Source organism: Triticum urartu, chromosome 7A (assembly GCF_056163025.1).
Source record: "Triticum urartu cultivar PI428250 chromosome 7A, HENAU_Tu73, whole genome shotgun sequence".
Classification (NCBI taxonomy): domain Eukaryota; kingdom Viridiplantae; phylum Streptophyta; class Magnoliopsida; order Poales; family Poaceae; genus Triticum; species Triticum urartu.
The window spans coordinates 301,364,781-301,389,821 of record NC_141879.1 but is presented as its reverse complement, the minus strand read 5'-3'; the positions used below and the strand labels follow the sequence as shown (position 1 = coordinate 301,389,821).

General features: G+C 48.7%; 2 protein-coding genes across 2 annotated transcripts; one reads left to right on the top strand and one right to left on the bottom strand.

Annotated features, from left to right (window-relative positions):
- Positions 1-3,970: 3,970 nt before the first annotated feature.
- Positions 3,971-7,785, bottom strand: LOC125520724 (uncharacterized). The gene is made up of 6 exons (XM_048685714.2): positions 7,370-7,785; positions 5,549-5,748; positions 5,172-5,312; positions 5,008-5,088; positions 4,337-4,461; positions 3,971-4,260 (listed from the first exon to the last, which is right to left on the bottom strand). The coding sequence occupies exons 1-6, from the start codon at positions 7,590-7,592 to the stop codon at positions 4,212-4,214; spliced, it is 819 nt and encodes a 272-aa protein (XP_048541671.1). The 5' UTR covers positions 7,593-7,785; the 3' UTR covers positions 3,971-4,211.
- Positions 7,786-9,425: 1,640 nt separating this feature from the next.
- LOC125521622 (uncharacterized) lies at positions 9,426-11,071 on the top strand. Its single transcript, XM_048686682.2, has 2 exons — positions 9,426-10,685; positions 10,784-11,071. Exons 1-2 carry the CDS (start codon positions 10,170-10,172, stop codon positions 10,856-10,858), a joined length of 591 nt encoding a protein of 196 aa, XP_048542639.2. The 5' UTR covers positions 9,426-10,169; the 3' UTR covers positions 10,859-11,071.
- The last annotated feature ends 13,970 nt before the right edge of the window (positions 11,072-25,041 follow it).

Below are 25,041 nucleotides of genomic sequence, written 5' to 3'. Positions count from 1 at the left end.
CGTGTATGATTAGTGTACGATTGAATCGGGGGCGTCACACATAGGCCCTAACAACTCGGTAGATGTGTTCAAACACATGTCGTTGCATCTGAAATTGACGATGGAAATAGGTTTCGATTAGCGCATCAAGGGCAAAGTAGTCAACGTACAACATCATATGTCCCTTGCCTCTGTTAGTTCAACACCCGATGTCTCTTCGATTAAGCCTTGAAGTTTAGAACATGCTCCATGTCTTCAAGAATCGCGCTCATCATCGTCGTTTCATCGTCTGACAAGGATGAATCCATAAACTCGGCGTAGAAGTACTCCTCATCTGAATCCACTGTGTTAGCTTCAAAGTAAACAATGAGACCGTAAAAAAATGGCTATGGCATCTCGCCGAACACTTGCCATGCATGGTGTCCATCACGGACGACGTCGGCAAGGGAGGAGGGTACCTAGGCGGTGGCCGGATCGGGGGTGGAAAGGCGGCGTAGGCAAAGTTGTGCGAGTGCATCACCCGTCATCCTCCAATGGCGGGGTAGGACCTCCATGAGTGAGTAGGACAGCCACGACGAGCATGGAGGCGGAGACGTTGGCGGGGGCATAGAATAACTGACACGGCTGGCAGCAGGCGTGAAGGCGCATCCATGACAAAACCTCAGCTTCGTTCCGGAGCGTCGGAGCGTTAATGTAGTAAACGCCTGGAGTTGCCAGGAGACGGGGTGACGCCGAAGTCGAAGGTGAAGCTTGGGCAACATGTGGGGTGGATAGAGGCCGCTACGGGGTTCCGGATCCGGTCGCAGCTACAGGATCGGAGGTCAGACAGAGAAGATCTAGGTGGCAGCGTGCCTGATGTCAAGCAAGTTGTGAGAGCCCCATCCTCCTGCCAGTGATAAGTTTTTTAGTAGTTTTTACTGGTATATGTACTCCTTTCGTTCATAAATATAAAATGCTCTAACTCTTTTGTAAATCAAATGCATATAGACATGTTTGATTTAGACTGTATGTACTCCCTCCCTTGTTTACGAATGTTGATTTAGTACTATGAATGTTGATATTTTTTTCTATAAGTTTGGTTAAATTAGAGATACTTTAACTTTAGACAAAACTTATATTGAGACTAAAAAGAATTGGAGGGAGTACTTCGTATAGATTCGTGAGCAGCCGTCCGTGACTATGGGCCAGTTCTTTTCAGCGATTCTACCAGAATCACCCCCCTCCCCAGTTTCTCCTAGAATCACCACTTCATATGTTTTTTACAATCCTAGCTAATTAGATCTTAATTAAATAGGATTATAAAAAAAATTGAAATGGCGATTCTGTCAGAAGCTAGTGAGGGGGTGATTCTGAGAAAATCGCCGAAAAAAACTGGCCCTATGTATCGGGAGGATTGCCATCCCAATTTGAAGTTTTTTCCTTGGAAGTTTCAACCATCATCATCATTGACTATGACAACTTAAGATCCTCGCCGTCCGTGACTATGCATATCGTGGCGAGATGTTTGAAACGGAACGCAAGACGAGCGTTGCCGTCTCGCGGAGACGCGGACTTCAAACTTGCCGGCCGGCAAGGTAGAAGCAGCCGTCCTGCTCACGGCAAGTAAAGCATTGGATTGCATTGCAAGTACATATCGGCGCCATCTCGTCGGTTTCTTGCACAGCTGCGCCATGGATTTAATATTCTCGACGAGGTGTTGGCATGGACTGGTTTTCCGCCACCTCAACTGCAAGCAGGGAGACGAATCCTACTGCATCATCTGATGTGCACGGCAGGTTAAGTTTGCCTCTTCATCAGGGGCAGCTGGGCGTTCTGATCTCATAAATAAAATGGAAGAGCATATCGTGCCCATACTCTTTAACACCACGGGATTTATAATGTATGGCGGGTAATAAAAGATGCCTTAAAAGATTACCACCACCAAACCTTGCCAAAAATGTTGAAATCATTGAAGCTGTTAGAGCAACTCCAACGGGCCGACCCAAACGGACGTCGATTTTGTCCGTTTTTTGTCCGTTTGGGTCAGTCAGACGGACACGGATGCCCGCTTCCGCATTTGGGTCGGCATCTGCGCTCAACGCTGGCCTGCGACCCATTTAGACGGCGCCAAAAAAATGAACGCATGCATATTTAAAAAAAGGGAAACTACATTAATTAAACATTAAAGCCGGCCACGAAGGCCGGCGAGAGTCCACGCGTCCACATTTGCATTTTAAAAAATAAAAACAGCCTAAACTACGAGGCGGCGCGCTGCCCTAGGCGGCGGCGTCGTCGTCCTCGGGGTCCGTGAGTTCGATGAGCGTCGGCGCCGGCCCGGCCCAGGCGAACATCGTGTTCCAGAGCGCTGCCATGTCGGGCTGTGCCGGTGCAGGCAGTGCCGGAGCGGGGGGGGGGGGGGGGGGGGCTGTGCAGCCGCCTGTGCAGCCGTTGCCTGGCGCTCCCCCTCCTCGAGGTCGCGTTCGAACATCTCCTCGTACTCGCCTTGCCGGCGCTCCTCTGCCAGCCGGCGCTGGCGCCACATCTCGAGGTAGGTCTGCTCCTGCGCCGGCGTCGCCCCCAGCCAGACCGGTGGTGCGGACACCCACTCGCGCACCACTCCATTTCAGGAGAAGCGCGCGATGGGCTCGGGCTCGGGCTGCGGCTCCAGCTTGATGGGGGACGGCGGGGCCACCAGCGGCACCATGTTGTCGCCCGCCACGGAGAGGGCAAGGGCTTCTGCCATTGCCTTTCGCCTCCGCCGCCTCCGCTCTGCGCCGTTCGTCCTCTTCGCTCTCACGGTAGACGGCCGCAAGGGCCGCCTGGTCCTCCTCGCGGACGACCAACGGCGTTGGCCTCCGGTCAACCTCGCGCACGCCCCGGCGCCTCGCCTCCTCGTGCTCGAAGGCGAACCATCTCGCCCAGTTGGGCGAGTCGGTTGCGTAGGCGGAGTCGCGGCGCTGCTCCGCCGTCAGCAGCGCCCGCCGGGGCCGCACCTCCTCCGCGTGAGCACGAGCCGACCGCGGCGCCGCCGGCACCGGGATCCTATCTGGATCCAGATGCCAGTCGTGCGGCAGCTACGGCAGCGGCTGGCGGTTCTGCCAGTGCCACTCCGCCTGGTGCACTAGCACGTTGACGCGCTGCCTCTGCCGGCGAGGCGCCGGCGGAGGTGGGAGAAACTCGGAGGGGAAAGGGGTGGCGGGGGACTTGCCCTTGGCCTTGCTGCCGCTGGCGCCGGAGAAGAGGCCCATCATCGATGTGGTTGCGATGGCTAGGGTTTGCCGGCGACGAGGGAGCAAGGGTGGGCAGATGGGGACGGCTAGTTTGGATGAGGACGATCCCGCCGCACGGTCGGCTTAAAAAAGAACGAGCGCCGTCGCTGATGCGTGGGCCCATCGTCATAAATTAAGCTGACCGCGTGGGCAGCGGGTAGTTGGACGACCGCCATGTGGGGACGCGGCGAACAGCGAGAAGGCGCGCGAAGCGTCCGTTCGGCGTCCGCGCCGACGCATTTGAGACGCAAATTTGGGCCGCAAATGCGTCGGCGCGGACACGACGCGGACGTGATTTGGGTTTGGGTCGGCGTGTTGGGCCGCCACTTTTGTCCGGGCCGACCCAAACGGACGCAGACGGACGAAATGGGTCGGCCCTTTGGAGTTGCTCTTAGTGATGAAACTGCGGAGTATTGACAAAAGATTGAACTAGGAAAAATTGCACTGACAGATAAAACTAAGCAAAATCACACCTTTTCTCAGTGAAACAAGACGAATCCCGCCGATGACCAACCTATAGCCTGAACAACAACTCTTCAGTTTCATTGACGGCACTGCGAATTCAGCAGAATCCACGCCAGCCCATACAAAAACTGGAGATGTTGGCTCAGCTGGAACCAATGCTCAGAGCTGCAACACCAAGATCAACACAAATGAAAGAGAACATGACCATCGAAAAGCGAGTATCTCATGGCCTCCCCAATCCGAAACTGGGATGACTGAGCATGTAAGGAGGCAAGTACTTGAAAACTAGTCTGGATAAATAGTCAGCTATAGATAGTATTCTCAACAGCCTACATTTCACGACCAAGAGTCTCTGGTACAATTTTCACCAAACAGTTTATAACTGAAAAAGAAAAGGCAAACAAGACTCTTGAATCCATCCCACATGGGAAGAGCGAAGGTTGGGCGCCAGAAGCAGAGCCACTGTTCAACAGTAAGACACAGCACCAAACAAATGAGTTGTCCATCATGATGCAGATTTTACACCACCCCAGAAGGAAGTCGCAGCACTAGTTGTCCACCAGCAAGACTGCACAACAACAATTCACTGGTTAACACATGTTAAACGGTTTGCCAAAGTGATAGCAGATGCTAAGATTATGTACCTCTTCACATAGTAGTAGCAGAAATCTGCAAGGATGAACGTCTGGACGATTTCAGAGAGGAGAACCATCGATGGCCAAAAGCCATAGCCCAGAGCAGTCAATAATCTGCCACGAGTATCCAAGACCTAAAAAGGCGAGTACCATTACTTGGTTTAGATGGACCCACACAGTCATGAATGAATTCTGCAACATGGATATAGTCTACTATATTTTCAAACCCCATGGATAAGCATGCTATTATTCCATGCATTAAAAGTAACATATTTCTTAAACAATGATGCAGCCAAGTGTGCAGACACTGAGAAGATACCGATACCATCCAACATGCAACTAGGTAAAATTATGATTTCCTAGGATATGTTAAATCAGGCATGAACATGGGTGGTCATGATGGCAACAAATGGAAAATTTACCTCAATAAAAACATTTGATTATGTGAACTTCTACTTAATGGTGTAAACAGTAAACATCAGTGAGAGATACCATTTTATTTTATGTGTAGTAAAACTATGTTTTCACTGTTCTGCTTTGTTCACCAAAGTATCTGGACTTTCTACCACTCTTTTGGAATATTTCATTATGTGTCGTCAGAAGGCAGTTTGTATTGGCGCTTTGGCGTAACAGAGACTAAAATTGTACATTTTAAATAAGAAAAAGATAGAGTAAAGAACCTGAAGGACCCAGTGTGCACAGCTAAGGAACCTTGCCACTCCCAATGCAAACACATAATGAGCTGTGAATGGTTCAACAATCTGCTCAAAAACATATCTTAAAGTTAGATAAATTTGACCGTTCAATTCTGCATCCAAGGGCCTATGTCTGTTTTAACAGTTACCTTTGTATTCTGCATCAAGCGCAACTGGGGCAGCACTGAAACAGCTTCCAAGTAAACACAGAAGGCCCAGCAGATCCTATTGATCATGATATGTGATGTCGAAGGATGAGCAATAAATGCCAGCACACAACATGGTACAACCTGGACAGTAAGTCTAGTGAGTTGGTATTGGCGGCAATAAGAGGAAGTTCACAAGATAAACAGATTAACATGCAAAACTAGCTACCACAAGGGGCAAAGATACAACTCTTTCTAAAAGTGATACTGACATCTTGTGGACCTACAACATACAACCAGGAAATAAGACTCCCTAATCAACTAATGTCTAATGGCCTAAATCCTCACAGTTTTATAGTTTATAGATGTTGAATTCTTACCACGTAGTACAATGCAAAATTGTCCTTGTCCAGCATATAAGTTGACCTCAGTCTGAACCGAATCATGTAAATGACAAAAAGAGTAGCTACTAGTGTAGCTGAATCCAGTATTGTATGGATGTCATACTCCATAACAAAGCTGCAGTACAACCTAACGGCCAGGAACAGTGCTGTCAAATCCTGAGACTTGAGTGAAAGTCCTGCGAGAATTTAAGAAAGAGGGGAAGTTAGAGCATGTATATAGATTACAAAGCAATTGTCACGATCAAACTACACCAAAGAAAAAATAAGCAAGTTTATCACACTGATATGGCAGTTAGTGTGTTTTATTACAGCAGATCAGTCATCTGTATGCACTTCACTATCAGTAGAGACCCAGTTTCTTGTTAATGAAAACATGGTACATAGATTCCATTATGTAAGAAACTTTATTACTCCCTCCGATCCGAATTAAATGACGCAACCTCTATACAATGTAAAGTACCAGAGATATGTGAGAAGGCAGATTCTGTGACCATACAAATTATCCATGTGCATAGCTGTATACAAAATTTTCAGAGCTTGAGCATAGAAATTTCCTTGTATCTTGTATCAGGTGATGAAACAGAAACCTAATCATAACATTCAAACAGCTAAAAGACAGGCAGCAATATGAGCAGCAGACACACTAAGAAAAACCGAAATCCTTTAGTGACATGCAGAAAAAAAAGAGGAGTGGTTCATGTTTCTTAATAGCCACAGTTACCTAAACCCCAGCAGCAAACATAAGAGCAGATCAACTAAAAATTCCTAGCTCACTGTCTAGAAGAAGGAAGATGCTGCTGCTTTGGCTTCCGTTTCTAGCTCTGCTTGAGCTGCTTCGTTTCACGAAGAAAACATGCATCTTAAACAGACGAAGAACAAAGGAGCTCACTTTCCGCAAAGAAAACATGCATCTTAAACAGGCGAAGAACAAAAGGGGCACACATATGTTCCTAATAAGGATCAGAAACACAAATTACAAGAATGGAATGATGCTGATGTTGTATGAACAACATGTTTGTTGGTTCTTCTTCTCATGCAAATAGTACCATCCACGGACCCTTTTTTCATCAAAATAGCATCTAGGGACAAAGTCATTCCAACAAATAAAGCAGGAAAGTTTCTTACGAACAGCAAGTCCATGAGAGAGACAGGTGTTCCAGTAGGGACTGGACTGAAGCGCCAAGAGATGAAATGGTCCAAACAAACACTTTATGCACTATCACATACACCATACTGATCAGAACAATCTGCTAGAATCTTATGGAACCACATTCATAGAACGAGCATACAGCATGAATTGCCTGCATTTCGCAGCAGGGCCTCTAAAGTACACAGATGCAGCTACAGACACGCGAACGGGGCAGGGCAGTTGGATGGAACAGGCACATGCTTTTTGCTCACTTTGCACACATTCAGCGAAATGACCACACAAGAATTTCAGCGTTCCCCAAATCAGCATGTACGGAGTAGTAATATTCCACTTCCTTGCAATGCACCACGCAGCGTAAGTCGCAGACAGTGTCCAAGTAACAGTTACCTCTCATAGCAAAACAGTGGATTAATAATTTCATATGCCTCACCCCCACAAAAGAACAGAAGTACCTAGGTCCGAGGATAAATCAGGTTCATGATTCCAAAAGGAAAGAAAAAAATCCATATGTTTTCAGCACAAAGGTGACCCAGAAAGGAAGGAACTTTGGAAAAATCAGATCAGACCGCGGTGAAGTGAAGCTAGCTGGACGGATCGAGAGGATAGCTTTGGGGAAAGAGGGGGCAACAGAAGAGAAGAGAGCGAACCAGCGCAGGTCTTCTCCTTGGTGAGCTTGTAGATGAGCACGGCGATGCCGAGCGCGTGCGCGGCCTCGGCGGCGACGAAGAGGTTGTCGTGGTCGTGGACGATGAAGCGGATGAAGACGAGCGCGGTCATGCCCGCGACGACGGCGAGGAAGGCCTTGACCTTGGGCGGCTGCCTCCGCACCCAGCTGAGCACGACCGCCATCGGCCTCCGCGGCGCCCTCATCTCGGAGCTCCTCCCCGCTGCTCTGCTAGACTGCTACCGGCGGCGAGAGAGCACGATCGGAGAAGGGCTTGTGTTGGGTGCCCGTGCAGCGCGTGCGGTGCGGCGTGAGCGGTCTGGGTCTGGGTCTGGCCTTTGGTTTTGCAGGAGAGGAGGATGGATGGGTGCGGTACTGATACTGTGGTGGTGGAGTAAAGGCCCGGACGGGTCGGGCTGGGTTTGGTGCAGCTGCAACCGTTTCGTGTCGTCGCCTCGGGAGATCAGGCAGGTTACCTTTTTTTTTTGAGGCAGGTTGCTAGTATATGGAAACGTAGGATAAATGCGATGCTTATCTTTGCTTTGATGAGTCACCGCTTCATAGCAGATTTTGGTAGTATTATAACTCGCCTCCTTTTTCCAATTAATGGATAGATAGATAGGCAATAGAATAAACGCAATTAATCCGTATTTGCATTTGAGGATATGCTTCCTACTGGTGCGAGTTTGGTTCGCGTAGGTGGGGGGTCCGGCGTGGCGAGTGGGTCGGTCGATTCGATGGGAGTAGGCCGGGTTAAGCCATCTGACCGATCTACCTGAACCGATCGGCTGAGCTGAACGATCCGGTGTGTTGACTTGAGCGTGTTGGAATTGTTAATGCGCCCCGAGGACCTAGCGCGGAGTGGGGAGGGCGCGACGACGGCGACTCGCACCGCACGGAGGCCTCGAGGACCGACCTCGTGGAGTGGAGTGCGGAGCCTGGCGAGACGGCGACCTCCACCAATGGATGAGCTAGTACAAAACTCCAACGCGCTGTCTGTCATCCGGGGCCCGGTTCTTGGCCAGCTTGCCGCGGATTGTCGTACGTATACGTAGCCGTGCCGGACGGGCCGGTGTACCGCACCACCCGCCTCATCGCGCCGTGTGAAGGGGGAGGCGCGTCGCCGTCGGCCGCGGCACCAGTGTGCCATGCCGTGCCCAGCGCGGCTCGCTGTGGACAGCCGAAGACAATGAGCGTTTTTTACTTGCTGCGTCTCGTCCATTCTCGCAGTGTGCCGCCAGCCTCTGTTTAGTGGCCCAATTTCAGCGTTGCGCCGATTGCTGTTCCTGTGCAGCAGTTTCGTGGCTGATTAAATGTTCTAGAAAAAATTTCTCAATAAAATGTTCTACAGATTACAACCTTTTTAGACACATGTGGTTCGGCACAAATGCTATGCAATTCCTATTCGGTGCTTCAGGCGCCGCATATAGTTTGTTTTGCAAATGGCGCACAACTCCCAGCGCGCACCTGCATAGAAAATAGGCCGACCCATGCCCATGTACACCATCAGGCTTTATGAGGATTCTAGAAGTTTCCTGCCGGTTTTGTGAAACTTCTAAAAGCTTTTGACCGAGTTTTCTTAGTTTTTTTTTCCTTTTTATGTTTCGTTTTCCATTCTCTCATTTTCCCATTTTCGTGAACTTTTTTTTTCAGTTTGTAAAAAATCCCAAACATATTTCAAATTCATGAACCACTTTTCAAACTCATGAACTGTTTTCAAATTTGTGAACCTTTTCTTTTAAATTACTAAACATTTTTTTATTCGCAATTTTTTCTTTCAAATTTGTGACCTTTTTTTGTATTCATGAACTTGTTTCAAATTCGTCAACTTTTTTTCAATTTCATGATTTTTTAAATAGCGAATTTGTGCAAATTCATGAACTTTTTTTGCAAACTCGTGATCTTTTTCAAGTTTGTGAACTTATTCTTTAAAATTCATGAACTTGTTTATATTCGTGAACTTTTCATTCAAATGCATGATCATTTTTCAATTCAGTGAACATTTTCTTATTCGTGAATTTTTTAAAAATCCGTGCCCTTATTAGTATTTCATGAACTTTTTGTACTTCGCCGGCATTTTCTAAATCCGTTAACTTTTCTCAGTTCACTATTTTTTTAATTCGTAAACTTTTTAAAATTCATGAACTTCTCAAACGCGTAGAAAAAAATTCATGAATACTAGAAAAGATTCATAAACGTGCAGCTGTTTCATGGCTGGTTAAATGTTCTAGAAAAAAATTCTCAAGAAAATGTTCTAGAGATTACAACTTTTCTAGAAACGTGCAGTTCGGCACAAATGTCACGCAATTCCTACTCGGCGCTTCAGGCGCCACATATAGGTAGTTTTGCAAATGGCGCATAACTCCCAGCGCGCACCTAAGGCGTCATCGTCATTGTGGCCGACAAGGTCGACAACAGGCTTCCGCCTGGAGCATCCCATCCTCCTCTTCTCCGCGTGGCCAGCCGCCGAGTCTGGCAACGCAGGCCTCCTTACCTAGCTTCCGGACCACAGTGAGCGTCCTCGTTACGTCCAGAAGAAGGCGTCCGAAGCCACAATCGCTTACCTCGAGCACCTACACATACCGGAGTCAGGAAGGACCTTGCCGCCGCCTGCACACAATCCCTCTCCGCCAACCACTACACTCAACCGCCACCACAACAGACCTCGCCGACCCCCCAGCCGCAGCCCCGATGACCTACGGCCGTGCGAGCCGCTGCCCAAGAAGCCAGATCTGAAGCAGAGGATCTGCCTAGATCAAGCAAGACAGCACACCCAGGCCACCATGCCGCCAGAGCGGTACGCTGTCCAGCACGTCTACATCGCTCCGTCGTGCCCCGTCGTAGCCATGGGACCGTCGGATGGGGTAGCCGCCGCCCCCAAGGAGCCAGATCTGGCGCCGAAGCTCCCATGGACAGCAGCGGCAGGTTCCTCGGGCGACCAGCCCCCCGTGTCTCTGCATCGTCCGCGCCGCTGCACTGTGCCACCGCTGGACGCACGCGAGTCTCCTCCGCCCGCGCCGCCGCACTGTGCCACCGCAGGTCGCGCGCGAATCCCTGCCGCCAGATCACGCCCTGCGCCGCCACGCCCGGACGAGAGGAAGGGAAACACCGTCCCTGCCGCCACCGCACGGGCTTTGCTCGGGGATGCCCTCACGTGGCGGCTGAAGGAGAATGGGGATGAGTGGTGGAGGAGTCGACATCGGCTAGGGTTTCTTCCGGGCCGCCCGCGCGGGAGCACACGGCTTGTACTAAAATCTCTATATATACATTTTTCACCGGATGGAGGGAGTATTGTTTTGGTATGTGTGATGTTACTTTATAAAATGAGTAACTAGCTATGTTGTTATATGTCTCCTTTTCATTATTAATTACTAACTATATTATATATTTTGTCTAGATAAATATGATGTTATCATCTATATTTATCGAGGAACACGGACGCGCGTGGTTCAGGCTAATTAGCGCGTACTGATCGGCTGGGTCACGCGCATGGTCAAATCTTCATCCAGCATACGAGGAAGTCCAATAAAATAAGTGTGTGGGCGTGTATACGAGCATCTATTATTATACTGTGCTCAAATATAAAAACTTCAAACTAATCTAGTCTATTATGCCAAGAATTATATAATATATCTCATAATGCGCCTGTCGCGTCATGGTTGCCACTCAGAATATGAAGGCACCTTCTGTGTGATTTTTTCTAATTTCTTCAAGTATCTATTCTCTTGCTCTTTGAGAAATACTACTACTCTTGTTTGTTCTGTGAATACGACGGATTGTGGTATTTGAGTTCTGATGTAATCTCATGCCCTCTCACTAAACCAACTACCCCGTGTGTCAGCCATTAGCCTGTCAGATTGAGTAGAATATTCCTTGAGTGGTTGGCATGCCACGGATACTGCTAAGGGCAGCAACGAGAAATTATTAATTTTTAGGGAAATGTTTTACGTCAGCGCGCCGGCCGAACGCTGGGCCGACTTCGTGCCTCGTCACGCACAACACCCACACACATATAGCCACGTCTCCCCCGACGTAGGCCCGTGCAAACCGCATCCAACCTTATTCATCCCTTTCCGGTTCATTCTCATCTTCCTCCTCTCGTTTCACCTCCACACGCTCCCTGCGACGTTCCCCCATAGCCCCGACATCCCTCCCATCTACAGCTGTTTCCTCGCTGCTCAGGGCGCCGACGGCGAGAATTTACGGCGAGCACGTCAGTGACTACATCCCGGCATCAGCGGCGAGCTACTACCTCAACCGGCAGGCTTGACGATGGAGCACGCAGATGCTACAACTGGCTGGGGTGAGAGCTGCAACCACATACTGGTTTTGCTGGAACCAGTGATGGCGGAAAGCTGTGGGGGTTCACCTCGACGAGCCACGGAGGTCGCCATGGCAAGTTGGACTAGAGTTTGGCCGGGTGCTGCTGCAACCATGGACCAGGTTTGCTGGAACTGGCGGAGTGTTCTCCTGGAAGTATCCCCAAAAATTGCTTTCATCAGAGTTGTTCTTGCTGGACCAGCAAATTTTTGCTACAACCATATCTTTATTTTGCTAGAAGTAGCCCCAAAAATTGCTTCCATCGGAGTTTGTTCTTGCTGGACGAGTAAATTTTTGCTACAACCATATCTTTATTTTGCTAGAAGTAGCCCCAAAAATTGCTTCCATCGGAGTTCGTTCTTTTAATGGACCAACAATTTTTGCTACAACCGTGCCTTGTTTTGCTGGAACCACCTTTTTCAAATGATTCAATGGGGGCCTCCGCAGATAGCTCTTTTTTACAACCTTTTTTTTTCTTGCAGGCGTCGATGGCGAGCATCTGCGGCGAGTGTTGACGGCGAGGTCAAACGGGGGAGGGTGGATGATGTCGCTTGAAGCTACGTCGGTATTTTCCCAAAGAGGAAGGGATGATGCAGCACATCGGTGGTAGGTATTTCTCTCAGATATGAAACCAAGGTTATCGAACCAGTAGGAGAACCAAGCAACACAACGTAAACAACAGCTGCACACAAATAACAATTTCTCGCAACCCGATGTGTTAAAGGGGTTGTCAATTCCTTCTGGGGTACGGCGCCTCAAGATAGGCAAACGTACGTGAGGTAAATTTGTAGTATATTGATAGATCGAATGCCAAATAAATAAATATAAATAAATTGCAGCAAGGTATTTTTGGGTTTTTTGTTTAGTAGATCTGAAAATAAATGCAAAGAAAAATAGATTGCAAAGGTAAATAATATGAGAAAGAGACCCGGAGGCCGTAGGTTTCACTAGTGGCTTATCTCGAGGAAAATAGCAAATGGTGGGTGAACAAATTACTGTTGGGCAATTGATAGAACTTCAAATACTCATGACGATATCCAGGCAATGATCATTACATAGGAATCACGTCCAAAATTAGTATACCGACTCCTACCTGCATCTACTGCTATTACTCCATACATCGACCGCTATACAACATGTATCTAGTGTATTAAGTTCATGGAGAAACGGAGTAATGCAATAAGAACGATGACATGATGTAAACAAGATCTATCTATGTAGAGATAGACCCCATCATTTTATCCTTAGTAGCAACGATACATACATGTTGGTTCCCCTTCTATCACTGGGATCAAGCACCGTAAGATCGAACCCACTACAAAGCACCTCTTCCCATTGCAAGATAAATAGATCAAGTTGGCCAAACAAAACTCAAATATCGGAGAAGAAATACGAGGCTATATGCAATCATGCATAAAAGAGATCAAAGAAACTCAATTACTTTCATAGATATAGAAAGATAGATCTGATCATAAACTCAAAGTTCATCGATCCCAACAAACACATCGCAAAAGAGTTACATCATATGGATCTCCAAGAGACCATTGTATTGAGAATCAAGAGAGGAAGATGAAGCCATCTAGCTACTAACTACGGACCCGAAGATCTACAAAGAACTACTCACGCATTATCGGAGAGGCACCAATGGAGGTGGTGAACCCCATCTGAGATGGTGTCTAGATTGGATCTGGTGGTTCTGGACTCTGCGGCGGCTGGATGAATATTTCGTCGACTCACCTAGGGTTTTGGGAATATTGGGGTATTTATAGAGCAAAGAGGCGGTCCGGGGGGCACCCGAGGTGGGCACAACCCACCAAGGCGCGCATGGGCCTCCTGGCGCGCCCTGGTGGGTTGTGCCTTCCTCAGGGCACCCCCCAGGCGCAGCCAGGGCCCGTTGTGTTCCTTTTGGCCCATAAAAAATTCTTCGTAAAGTTTCATGGCATTTGGACTCCGTTTGATATTGATTTTCTACGATGTAAAAAACATGGAAAAACAACAACTGGCACTTGGCACTATGTCAATGGGTTAGTAACAAAAAATGGTATAAAATGACTATAAAATGATTATAAAACATCCAAGATTGATAATATAATAGCATGGAACAATCAAAAATTATAGATACGTTGGAGATGTATCAGCATCCCCAAGCTTAACTCCTACTCGTCCTCGAGTAGGGAAGTGATAAAAAACAGAATTTTTGATGTGGAATGCTGCCTAACATGCCATATAATATTTCTTTCTTTATAGCATGGACATTTCGACTTCTATATTGTTCAAAGAAATAGTCTATTTTTGCTTAAATACTCAAGCATATTGTTCAAGCATATTGACAGCCGGATTATATCCTTTGGTCGGACTGTTGGATTATGAAGATACAAGATTGAAGACTTCGTCCCGTGTCCGGATGGGACTCTACTTGGCGTAGAAGGCAAGCTAGGAAATACGGATATATATATCTCCTCCTTTGTAACCGACCTTGTGTAACCCTAGCCCCCTCCGGTGTCTATATAAACCAGAGGGTTTTAGTCCGTAGGACAACATACAATCATACCATAGGCTAGCTTCTAGGGTTTAGCCTCTCCGATCTCGTGGTAGATCAACTCTTGTACTACTCATATTATCAAGAATAATCAATCAGGACGTAGGGTTTTACCTCCATCAAGAGGGCCCGAACCTGGGTAAAACATCGTGTCCCCTGCCTCCTGTTACCATCCGCCTTAGACACACAGTTTGGGACCCCCTACCCGAGATCCGCCGGTTTTGACATCGACATTGGTGCTTTCATTGAGAGTTCATCTGTGACGTCGCCATAAGGAAGGATGCCTCATCTCGTTGTTAAAAACAACATTACCGCCGGCCGCCGGGGGAGCCCTGGCTGTCGGCCAAACTCTCCTGCTAGGCAGTTTCGTCATGACCGCCTGTTCGGCTGCTGCACCGACAATGACTTCTCGGGTCATCGAAAACAACCTCCACGTCGGCTCGGAATTCGCCGAGCAGATGGATCCAATGGAGCTCTCTTCCCTAAACGAGCTCTTGGATCGCATCGCCGCCTTGGGAGTCGCTATGGACTATGATCGGATTGGGCTTAAACCCGATCAAAGGGAGATTAACTCTCCACCGGTCACCCATCATGTTGTGGTGGTGGAGGAACAATGCGGCGATTCCTCCTCTATCTTGAGGACTAACTATGTCTGAATTCCTGAGCTCTCCAAGCCGGATACCCATTTACGGGAGGACATCACCCAAACCCTGAACCTAGATTCAGGCAGCGGGCCAGACTCATCGGGCAACATCCCGGAATCCGAACTTCCAAGATCGGAAACTCCTCGGCCCCTGGGTCTCAGATCGGGTAGGGGTTCGGACTCAAAACCACCCACCCACCCAGACATAAACGATCTTTCCCACATCAGGCAAGAGCCCCATGAAATAGTACATCATTATTGGGCCAGATTCCTCCTTGTGATGAACAAGGTTAAGGACTGCCGCGAGGAAGACGCAGTCTCACTTTTCTGCAATAACTGCACGGACAAGGGAATCCTTAATGCCATAAGTCGCCGTGACATATCACGCTTCGCCGACTTGGCGTCCATAGTACGAAAGTACTGTGCGATGGAAAGTGCCTCGAAAACCGAAACGAAATTTTGGGATAATCCGGCTCCGAATATACACCCAGTCCGAGGTAAAAGGGTGCACTATCATAAGACACCGGAGTTAATTACAAAGAAGCAAAAACCCTCTACAGGGCATGGAACCGTATTGGAGGGATGGCTTAACGGACCCTGCAAAATTCATAGCACAGCGGATACCATACCAACGCACAGCCTTAGAGCATGTTGGATACTTCGGCAGGTGGCCAAAAGTGGTGAGGATCTTCTCATCCCAAATACCACAGAGCACCATCCCGTGGATAACAATACGGTATTAATAGTTTTTGAAACCTTCGCATCAAATAATAGGCGCAAGCGAACACTCCGCAGCCTCGCCGAAATCTGCCACGTAGCAGCAATGAATCCATGGAGTGACACGGCTATTACCTTCAATGCCAGTGACGAACCTAAATTCCGAACTGCTCGAGCACCAACTGCGCCGGTCCTCAGTCCAATTGTGGACGGCTTTCGACTCACCAAAGTACTCATGGACGGCGGCAGTGGATTAAACCTCATCTACGAGGAAACTCTTCAAAAAATGGAAATAGACTGGAACCGCATTGAGCAAAGCAGCACAACCTTCAGAGGAATCATCCCCAGTCGGGAAGCACGCTGTGCTGGGAAAATCACACTAGATGTGGTATTCGGCACGCCGGAGAACTATAGGTCCGAAGAAATTACATTCCAAGTGGCCCCGTTCAGTAGTGGATATCACGCCCTTCTAGGACGGGCGGCGTCCACGATCTTCCAAGCCATACCCCATTATGGGTACATGAAGCTCAAAATGCCCGGACCCAACGGAATCATCACTCCCGCTAGTGATCCGGACACAGCACTCCGCGCCAAAAATAAAACAGTCGCATTGGCCCTCGAAGCATTATCCGAAGCCCTTTCGGCCGAGGAATTAACTGCGCTACGCTCCATGGTGGATAGGGACGACATAATACTTGACAAGAGATCCAAGTCCACCTCATTTAAACCAGCGGATGAAATAGTCAAATTCCAAGTCCACCCAACGGACCCTACAAAAACAGCCTCCATCGGGGCATAGTTAAACCCCGCCGTGGACGCCGCACTACGTGATTTCCTGCGTGAAAATTGGGACATATTCGCCTGACACCCCTGAGACATGCCAGGAATCCCACGCAGGCTGGCCGAGCACAGCCTCAATATCCTAAAGGGATTCAAGCCGGTCAAGCAGGCTCTTCGGCGTTTCTCTGAACCTAAGAGACAAGCCATGGGAGAGGAACTAGCCAAGTTATTGGAGGTCGGATTCATTAGAGAAATAAAACACCTGGACTGGCTAGCAAACCTGGTGATGGTACCAAAGAAGGACAAATCCTGGCGCCTATGTGTCGATTTCAAGGACCTCAACAAGGCTTGCCCAAAGGATCCCTTCCCCCTCCCCCGCATTGATCGAATAATTGACGCTACCGCAGGACACGAGTCACTGTGTTTCCTCGACGCATACTACGGCTACCAGAAAATCAAGATGGCGGAGTCCGACCAAGATGCAACGGCATTTATAACACCATACGGCCCCTTCTGTTTCAACACAATGCCTTTTGGGCTCAAAAACACCGGCGCAACATATCAGCGCATGATCCAGACATGTCTGGAGAAACAGATCGGCAAAACAGTAGAGGCATACGTAGATGATGTGGTCGTTAAAACCAAACACGTCAACTCTCTGATAGATGACTTAAGGCTCATGTTCGACAACCTCCGAACATACGACATCAAGCTCAATCCGGAAAAATGCGTTTTCGGCATACCAGCAGGAAAGCTCCTGGGCTTCATTGTCTCCAGTAGAGGGACTGAAGCTAATCCGACCAAAATCCGAGCTCTGTCATAGTTGGCTATCCCAACGGACCTCAAACAAATCCAGAAACTAACTGGATGTGTGGCGGCCCTAAGCCGCTTTATCTCCCGCTTAGGAGAAAAGGCATTACCCCTTTATCGCCTCCTTCGGCGCACCGAACACTTCGAGTGGACGGACGCTGCCACAGCTGGACTGGAAGAAATAAAAACCATACTGGCAACCAACCCAATCCTGGCCGCGCCAAACATTGGCGAACCAATGCTGTTGTACATTGCGGCAACTCATCAAGTGGTAAGCGCAGTGCTCGTCGTCGAACGAGAAGCTGACGGACATAAATTCCCTCTTTAAAAACCGGTATACTATGTATCCACTGTCCTCACTCCATGCATATCACGGTACCCACATTATCAAAAGATAGCCTATGCGGTATTCATGGCATCCCGGAAGCCGCGACACTACTTTCAAGAGTGTTCGATTACAGTAGCCTCGGAAGTGCCACTTAACGATATTATAAACAACCGCGACGCTACGGGCCGGATTGCCAAATGGGCCATTGAGCTCCTCCCGTTCGACATAACATACAAACCTCGGCGAGCCATTAAATCGCAAGTATTGGCTGACTTTGTCGCCGAATGGACGGAAGCCAAACTCCCTAAAGAGTACGACACATACTCCAATTGGATCATGCACTTAGAGGACAGAACCATTCCTGGCCTACCTAACTAGGCAGGAACTTCCCGAGGACCAAAATGAGGCACGCTGCATAGTGCGGCGATCTAAAGCCTACAGGGTCCACGAGGGAGAGCTATATAAGAAAAGCACTACCGGAGTCCTTCAAAGGTGCATCTTCGAAGAGGAAGGGCGGAAGCTTTTGGCAGAAATTCACGCCGGACTTGGCGGCCACCACGCCGCAGCCCGGGCCCTTGTAAGGAAGGCCTTCCGTACAGGTTTTTATTAGCCGACGGCCCTGGCAGACGCACAGGACTTGGTCCAACGCTGCGCCGGTTGCCAGCCTTTTGCAAACCAAAGCCATATGCCACACATCGCCCTCCAAACAATCCCCATTACCTGGCCTTTCGTGGTCTGGGGGCTTGACATGGTTGGACCCCTTAAAGGGGGAACCCATAAGAAAAAATACTTACTGGTCATGGTGGATAAATTCACCAAATGGATAGAAGCCAAACCTGTTAAGACAACCGAATCCAGACCGGTGATAGACTTCATATCCGGGGTCGTAGACCGTTATGGCGTCCCTCACAACATCATCACTGACAACGGCACAAATTTCACGGCCGACGAGGTAAAACTCTAGTGCAGCAACATGGGCATCAAGCTCGATTATGCTTCCGTCTATCACCCACAAACCAACGGCCAAGTTGAGCGAGCAAATGGTCTTATCATGAGCGGCATTAAACCCAGATTAGTGCGGTCCTTAATGGAGTCTAACATGCACTGGGTAGAGGAGCTCGACTCCGTACTCTGGGGGCTGCGGACCACGCCGAATCATAGTACTGGATATACACCCTTCTTTATGGTGTATGGCGCAGAGGTAGTCCTACCCTGTGACATAATTCATGACTCAACTCGAGTGCGCATGTACGAAGAAAGAGAAGCCGAGCTCGATCGGCAGGACAGTCTAGACACCCTAGAGGAGGAGCGCGACGTGGCAAAAGCCCGTTCCGCATTTTATCAACAACAGGCTCGCAGATACCAAAGCAGAGAAGTACGGGTCAAAACTTATAACATTGGCGAATTAGTTGTACGCCTGCCGGAGAAGAAAAAGTCCAAGCTCGATCCCAAATGGGAAGGTCCCTTAATTATTGACCAAGTTCTGACCGGTGGAGCGTACCGTCTGTGGGATGCATCGAATAATCGACTTGAGGCGAACCCATGGAACGCAGCCAGGCTCCGAAGATTCTACGCCTAGCGCCGGACTCTATGTTTGTCTCCTTCCTCTATCCATTTTTTGAATATATTATCTGTCTTTTTTCTCTTTCTTTCTTTTATTCTTCCTCACGGCCTTCAAGGGCCAGCTTGTGCCTCGTTTTCACATTATGGATGCGCTAACCGCGCTCATTATACCTGGGGGCTTCTTACACAGAAGCTTAATTATCCATCTGGGCTTCATGCCCAGCACATGTGTTATTCTTCCACACGTACCTTTTCTTCGCCATTATATGCATCGATATGACTTAAGTTTTGGCCAAGCTGGGTTGCCTGGCTCTTGTATTTATGCCCTACGTTCCCGTTAATTCGGCTAGGGCATAAGGGGAGCACCTCTGCGATTGTTACTGCTGGGTCAGCCGGATGTGTACCTCAGACTGGGTGAAGCCGAAAGCTAGCGTTCTTAAGGGAATATTCGGTCGGTGAACAAAAGATGATTTTGATTTATTTATTTTCCATATGTGCCCCCAGATGTTTTTTCCTGCATTTCCTCTCGCAGTCCGGACATGCATTTTAGGGCATGCGTACCCAGGGAAAGGAACCCTTAACGGAACTATTCTCCCTGGAAGATGTTTCTTACTACCCATGTAATATAACATAACTAGTTGGGCACTTGTCTGTTCAAGCACTAAGGACCCCTACACCTGGTCTCCATGCATACCCCGGTTCTTATATAACTGAGCGGGTATTCGGATACACTCCGGACTATCGGGTCCCAAGGTTGAAGCGAAAAGGTCCGCCATGACAAATGATCTACAATCCGGCTAGAAGGCATTATACATGTCATTTTAATTACATAGTCATGTAGACTGGCTAAATTCCTCTTCTATACCATCCAACAGGCGGTCTAGCCTACAATCCTATTGGGAATACTTTGCGGCTAATTCTACTTGCCTTAGACTAAGCTAACGGGGATCTCTTTCCCGTCGGGCCCCACAGGTCCGACCTCGGCCATGTGATTTGGGTCAGCCTTGGTATACCGCGTCTTCACCATGGCCCAGGCTTTCCTGGCACCTTGACGGCAGGCAGATATCTTCCATAATCGGAAGCGTCGCCGTGCTCCCTTGAGCTTTTCCACAAGCTCTCCAACGCCTTCTAGCAGGGAGACGGATGGCCACAAGGCCTAGGCAATACCATGCATCACCTGTCGAACTTGTTCGTGCAGTTGCGAGAGCTCGGATAGAAGATCACCCGTAGACCCGGGCATCTCCTCCGCGGGACGACCCGTTAGCATACCTGCAGACATAATTCTGTTAGCCGGCTTCTTCGCTGTCCCCTTTATTAAGGGTTCGTTCAAGCACTTACTAAATATTGAAGGAAATATGCCCTAGAGGCAATAATAAAGTTATTATTTATTTCCTTATATCATGATAAATGTTTATTATTCATGCTAGAATTGTATTATCTGGAAACATAATACTTGTGTGAATACATAGACAAACTAAACGTCACTAGTGTGCCTCTACTTGACTAGCTCGTTAATCAAAGATGGTTATGTTTCCTAACCATAGACATGTGTTGTCATTTGATTAACAGGATCACATCATTAGGAGAATGATGTGATTGACATGACCCATTCCATTAGCTTAGCACCCGATCGTTTAGTATGTTGCTATTGCTTTCTTCATGACTTATACATGTTCCTATGTGTAACGCCCCAAGACCGATGTGCCAGGTGTCCTCCAGTTATTCGCTGTTGTTGTGTTGTCTTTCGCTTGCGTGTTGCATCTTGTCATGTCATCATGTGCATTGCATCATCATGTTTTCAAAACTTGCATCCGTCCCGGCCTCCTTGTTCCGTCTGTTGTCCGTTCTGAGCCCAAATACACTTGCACGCGCCCGCGGCATGTCCGAAATATTATTTTATAAGTGGCCGGGAAATGTTCTCGGAATGGGATGAAGAGTTGAAGTGTGGTCTTATTATAGTGTAGATAGACCGCCTGTCAAGTTTCATCGCATTCGGAGATCGTTTGATGCCCCAACGATTAACTATAGCGGCAATATAGCTGGTCTAACGTCGAACGTTTTCGGTCTCCGGAAACAGTCGCCGGGCCTCCCTCTCTTCTCTTCTCTCAGTGCGAGACCGTCTACATAGCTCACTACCTACCGCCAGGTCCAACCTAACCTCTCTCGTCAGCCCGCAGCCCCCTCGCGCGCGTCTGAAAGTTGTCCCGAACCCGACCCGGACTGTCGCCACCGTTGTGTCCGGATCATCCCCAAACATCTACAAAACGTCACCGTTTTCTTATTTGGACTTCCTAGCTATTTTATTCGCGATCGTCCGATTGCGATCATAGGGTCAAGATAGCCCCTAACCTAATCCGTGAGGTATATTTATAGTCCACCCCTAGTCTAATTTCAGACCAAATCCCTAAATTTTAGGGATCCATCCCACCGTCGCCACCATCTTCCTCGGGATCCAGATCCACCCATGCTCCCTCGTTTTCCACAGCGAGCCAACCACTACATCGGAGCCGCCTGAATCCCGCAGCGCCTCCTCCTTCCTCAGTCGTGCCGCCCCTGCCTTCTGGTTGATCCCCTCCTCCACGAGCTGCCCAGCCGGGCCTCTCCTGCAGCTGAGCCCCTTCCTCGCGCGTCGGTCTCCTCTCGCTGATCCGCCTCGTCCCGGAGCAAGCTCGCCGGTGTTCCTCGTCGTCCTCGCGCTGGTGGTCGCCGGCCACCCAAGAAGCAGTAGTCCGGAGCCCCAGTTGCAACAACCTCGACCCGCGCCGTCTTCCCCGTCAACCACCTCGAGCGTGGGCCTCGTCCAGCCTCGTCGTCCCCAACCTCTTTTCCGGCTGGATCCGCCCCAGCGCCGTGGTTCCCCGGCGCCTCGAACCTCCCCCGCTTCGTCGCTGCTTGAACTCGGGCACGCTCCCAAGACCCATGGCGCCCCTCCCGTGTGCGCCTCTTCTCGTCCTCCGCGCCGTTTTTCCCGTTGTCCCTGCGCGCTGACCCAATCGCCCCGCCTCATGGTCTGCCGTCACCGCTGGAGACCAAGCAGCGCCGCCCTGCCTGCATCACGCCTCTCCCCATGCCCGGATCCGCCGCCGCATGCACATGGGCCGCCTCCCCTTCAACCGTTGACCGCGGCCCCCGCACCCCCTTGCTCGATCCAGGCGGGATCGAGGAGAGGGACGAGCCCAGGCCTCAACCGCCTCCAGGCCCAGCGTCGCCCCCTGTCGGCCTCCCTCTTCACCGACCGGGCCTTGGCCCATGGTGAGCAGATCCCCAACGCCCCTCCTCTGTTCCTGCTTGGGCTTGGCCCGATTCGGCTACTGATGATGTCCTGCGCCCAGTAGTTTCGGCCCGTGATGTGTTTTTTCCTTGCCTGTGATTTTAGACATTATCCAGAGACTGCTGTTTTACAGAAAACCCCTTCATGATCAGGCATATTGTAACTCACAAACGATGCATCGTATTAAAATAAACTTAATATGAAAAATGCTTAGAATTGCATCTAGTTTCATAATATGTCATTTTCACCCATGTTTAAAATATTTAAGATGCTGTTTGCATATATTTGCCCCTATGCCATGCTAAAATGATTTAATTCATAACTAAATAACCGTAGCTCCGATTTAAATAAACTTTATATGTAAATGGGGTAGAATTTTTCCTAGTTTAACATGGTGGCATCATCTTGCATGTTTAACAACTCTAAAATATTGTTTAGGGCAGAACAGTACCAAACCTAATTTATGCTCATGAGGAGTTTCCGGAATTGTTGTTCGTTGCTTCCGGCCTCATTTAAACTTGACTAGATAGGTAGTTTTACTTTGCTTCACCCTCTTGCCATGTTAACCAACATTTAATATTATTGAGTACATAAACGAGATCAAACTAAATAACGTGTCGTGGTGTTTCGTCAATATGCAACTCGTTGCATATTGAGCTCCACTTAATTTGTAGTGTTGTTTGTTGCACTTTGCCATGCCATGTTTCATTAAACCGGACATGCATCATACTCGATTGTGCATCGTGCCATGTTGTTGTGGTGGTTGTTTACTATGTTGTGTGCTTCTTTTCTCGTGATTGCTTCTTCGTGTTGGTTCCGATAACGTCGTGATTGTGAGGATCCGTTCAACTTCATCCGTTTGTCTTCTTCATGGACTCGTTCTTCTTCCTTGCGGGATCTCAGGCAAGATGACCACACCCTTGAAATCACTACTATCTTTGCTATGCTAGATGCTCACTCTTTTGCTATGCCAATGCTACGATGCCTACCTTTTGCTTGTTAGCCTCCCAAATTGCCATGTCAAACCTCTAACCCACCATGTCCTAGCAAACCGTTGATTGGCTATGTTACCGCTTTGCTCAGCCCCTCTTATAGCGTTGTTAGTTGCAGGTGAAGATTGAAGTTTGTTCCATGTTGGAACATGGAGATGTTGTTCCTTGTTGGAACATGTTTACTTGTTGGGATATCACAGTTTATCTTATTTAATTAATGCATCTATATACTTGGTAAAGGGTGGAAGGCTCGGCCTTATGCCTGGTGTTTTGTTCCACTCTTGCCGCCCTAGTTTCCGTCATATCGGTGTTATGTTCCCGGATTTTGCGTTCCTCACGCGGTTGGGCTATAATGGGAACCCCTTGACAGTTCGCCTTAAGTAAAGCTTTTCTAGCAATGCCCAACATTGGTTTTACCATTTGCCACCTAGCCTTTTTTCCCTTGGGTTTCGCGGACTCAAGGGTCATCATTATTTTAACCCCCCGGGCCAGTGCTCCTCTGAGTGTTGGTCCACCTGTCAGCTGCCGGTGGCCACCAGGGGCAAGTCTGGGCTGGCTTACCCGTACCTAGGACAATCTGAGTGTGCCCTGAGAAAGAGATATGTGCAGCTCCTATCGGGATTTGTCGGCACATTCGGGTGGTGTTGCTGGTTTAGTTTTACCCTGTCGAAATGTCTTGTTGTACCGGGATACCGAGTCTGATCGGAATGTCTCGGGTGGAGGTCTATTCCTTCATTGACCGTGAGAGCTTGTCATGGGCTAAGTTGGGACACCCCTGCAGGGATTTGAACTTTTGAAAGCCGTGCCCGCGGTTATGGGCAGATGGGAATTTGTTAACGTCCGGTTGTAGAAAACCTGAACTTGACCTTAATTAAAATGAATCAACCGCGTGTGTTACCATGATGGTCTCTTTCCGGCGGAGTCCGGGAAGTGAACACGGTTGTTGGAGTTATGCTTGACGTAGGTTGCTATAGGATCACTTCTTGATCATAGTTTCTCGACCGCGCTTTGCCTTCTCTTCTCGCTCTCTTTTGCGTATGTTAGCCACCATATATGCTAGTCGCTTGCTGCAGCTCCACCTCATAACTTTACCTTACCCATAAGCTTAAATAGTCTTGATCGCGAGGGTGCGAGATTGCTGAGTCCCCGTGGCTCACAGATACTTCCAAAACCAGCTTGCAGGTGCCGACGAGTCCGTGCAGATGACGCAACCAAGCTCAGGAGGAGCTCGTTGAAGATCTTGTCCTCTGTGTTGTTTCCGTTCTAGTTGATCAGTAGTGGAGCCCAGTTGGGGTCGATCGGGGACCTTTGTCGCATTTGGGGTTCTTCTTTTATTTTGGTTCCGTAGTCGGACCTTGAGTGTATTTGGATGATGTAATGCTTTATTCATGTAATTGTGTGAAGTGGCGATTGTAAGACAACTATGTATCTCTTTCCCTTTATGTATTACATGGGTTGTGTGAAGATTACCTCACTTGCGACATATGCCTTCAATGCGATTATGTCTCTAAGTCGTGCCTCGACACGTGGGAGCTATAGTCGCATCGAGGGTGTTACAAGTTGGTATCAGAGCCTTCCCCGACCTTAGGAGCCCCCACTACTTGATCGAATTAGCGGCCGAGTTGTGTCTAGAAAAATGTTTTGAGTCATTTAGGAATTATATATCGGAGAGTTTAGGAATTCTTTTTACTC

Bases quoted from the DNA above. Each gene is read 5' to 3' on its own strand.
- LOC125520724 (XM_048685714.2), bottom strand. From the start codon at position 7,592: ATGAGGGCGCCGCGGAGGCCGATGGCGGTCGTGCTCAGCTGGGTGCGG. The intron at 5,313-5,548 runs GTAAGAATTCAA...CTTACTGTCCAG, and splicing joins ATTTTGCATTGTACTACGTG to GTTGTACCATGTTGTGTGCT. The intron at 4,261-4,336 runs GTACATAATCTT...GTTGTTGTGCAG, and splicing joins TGCTACTACTATGTGAAGAG to TCTTGCTGGTGGACAACTAG.
- LOC125521622 (XM_048686682.2), top strand. From the start codon at position 10,170: ATGCCGCCAGAGCGGTACGCTGTCCAGCACGTCTACATCGCTCCGTCG. The intron at 10,686-10,783 runs GTATGTGTGATG...TATTTTGTCTAG, and splicing joins ATGGAGGGAGTATTGTTTTG to ATAAATATGATGTTATCATC.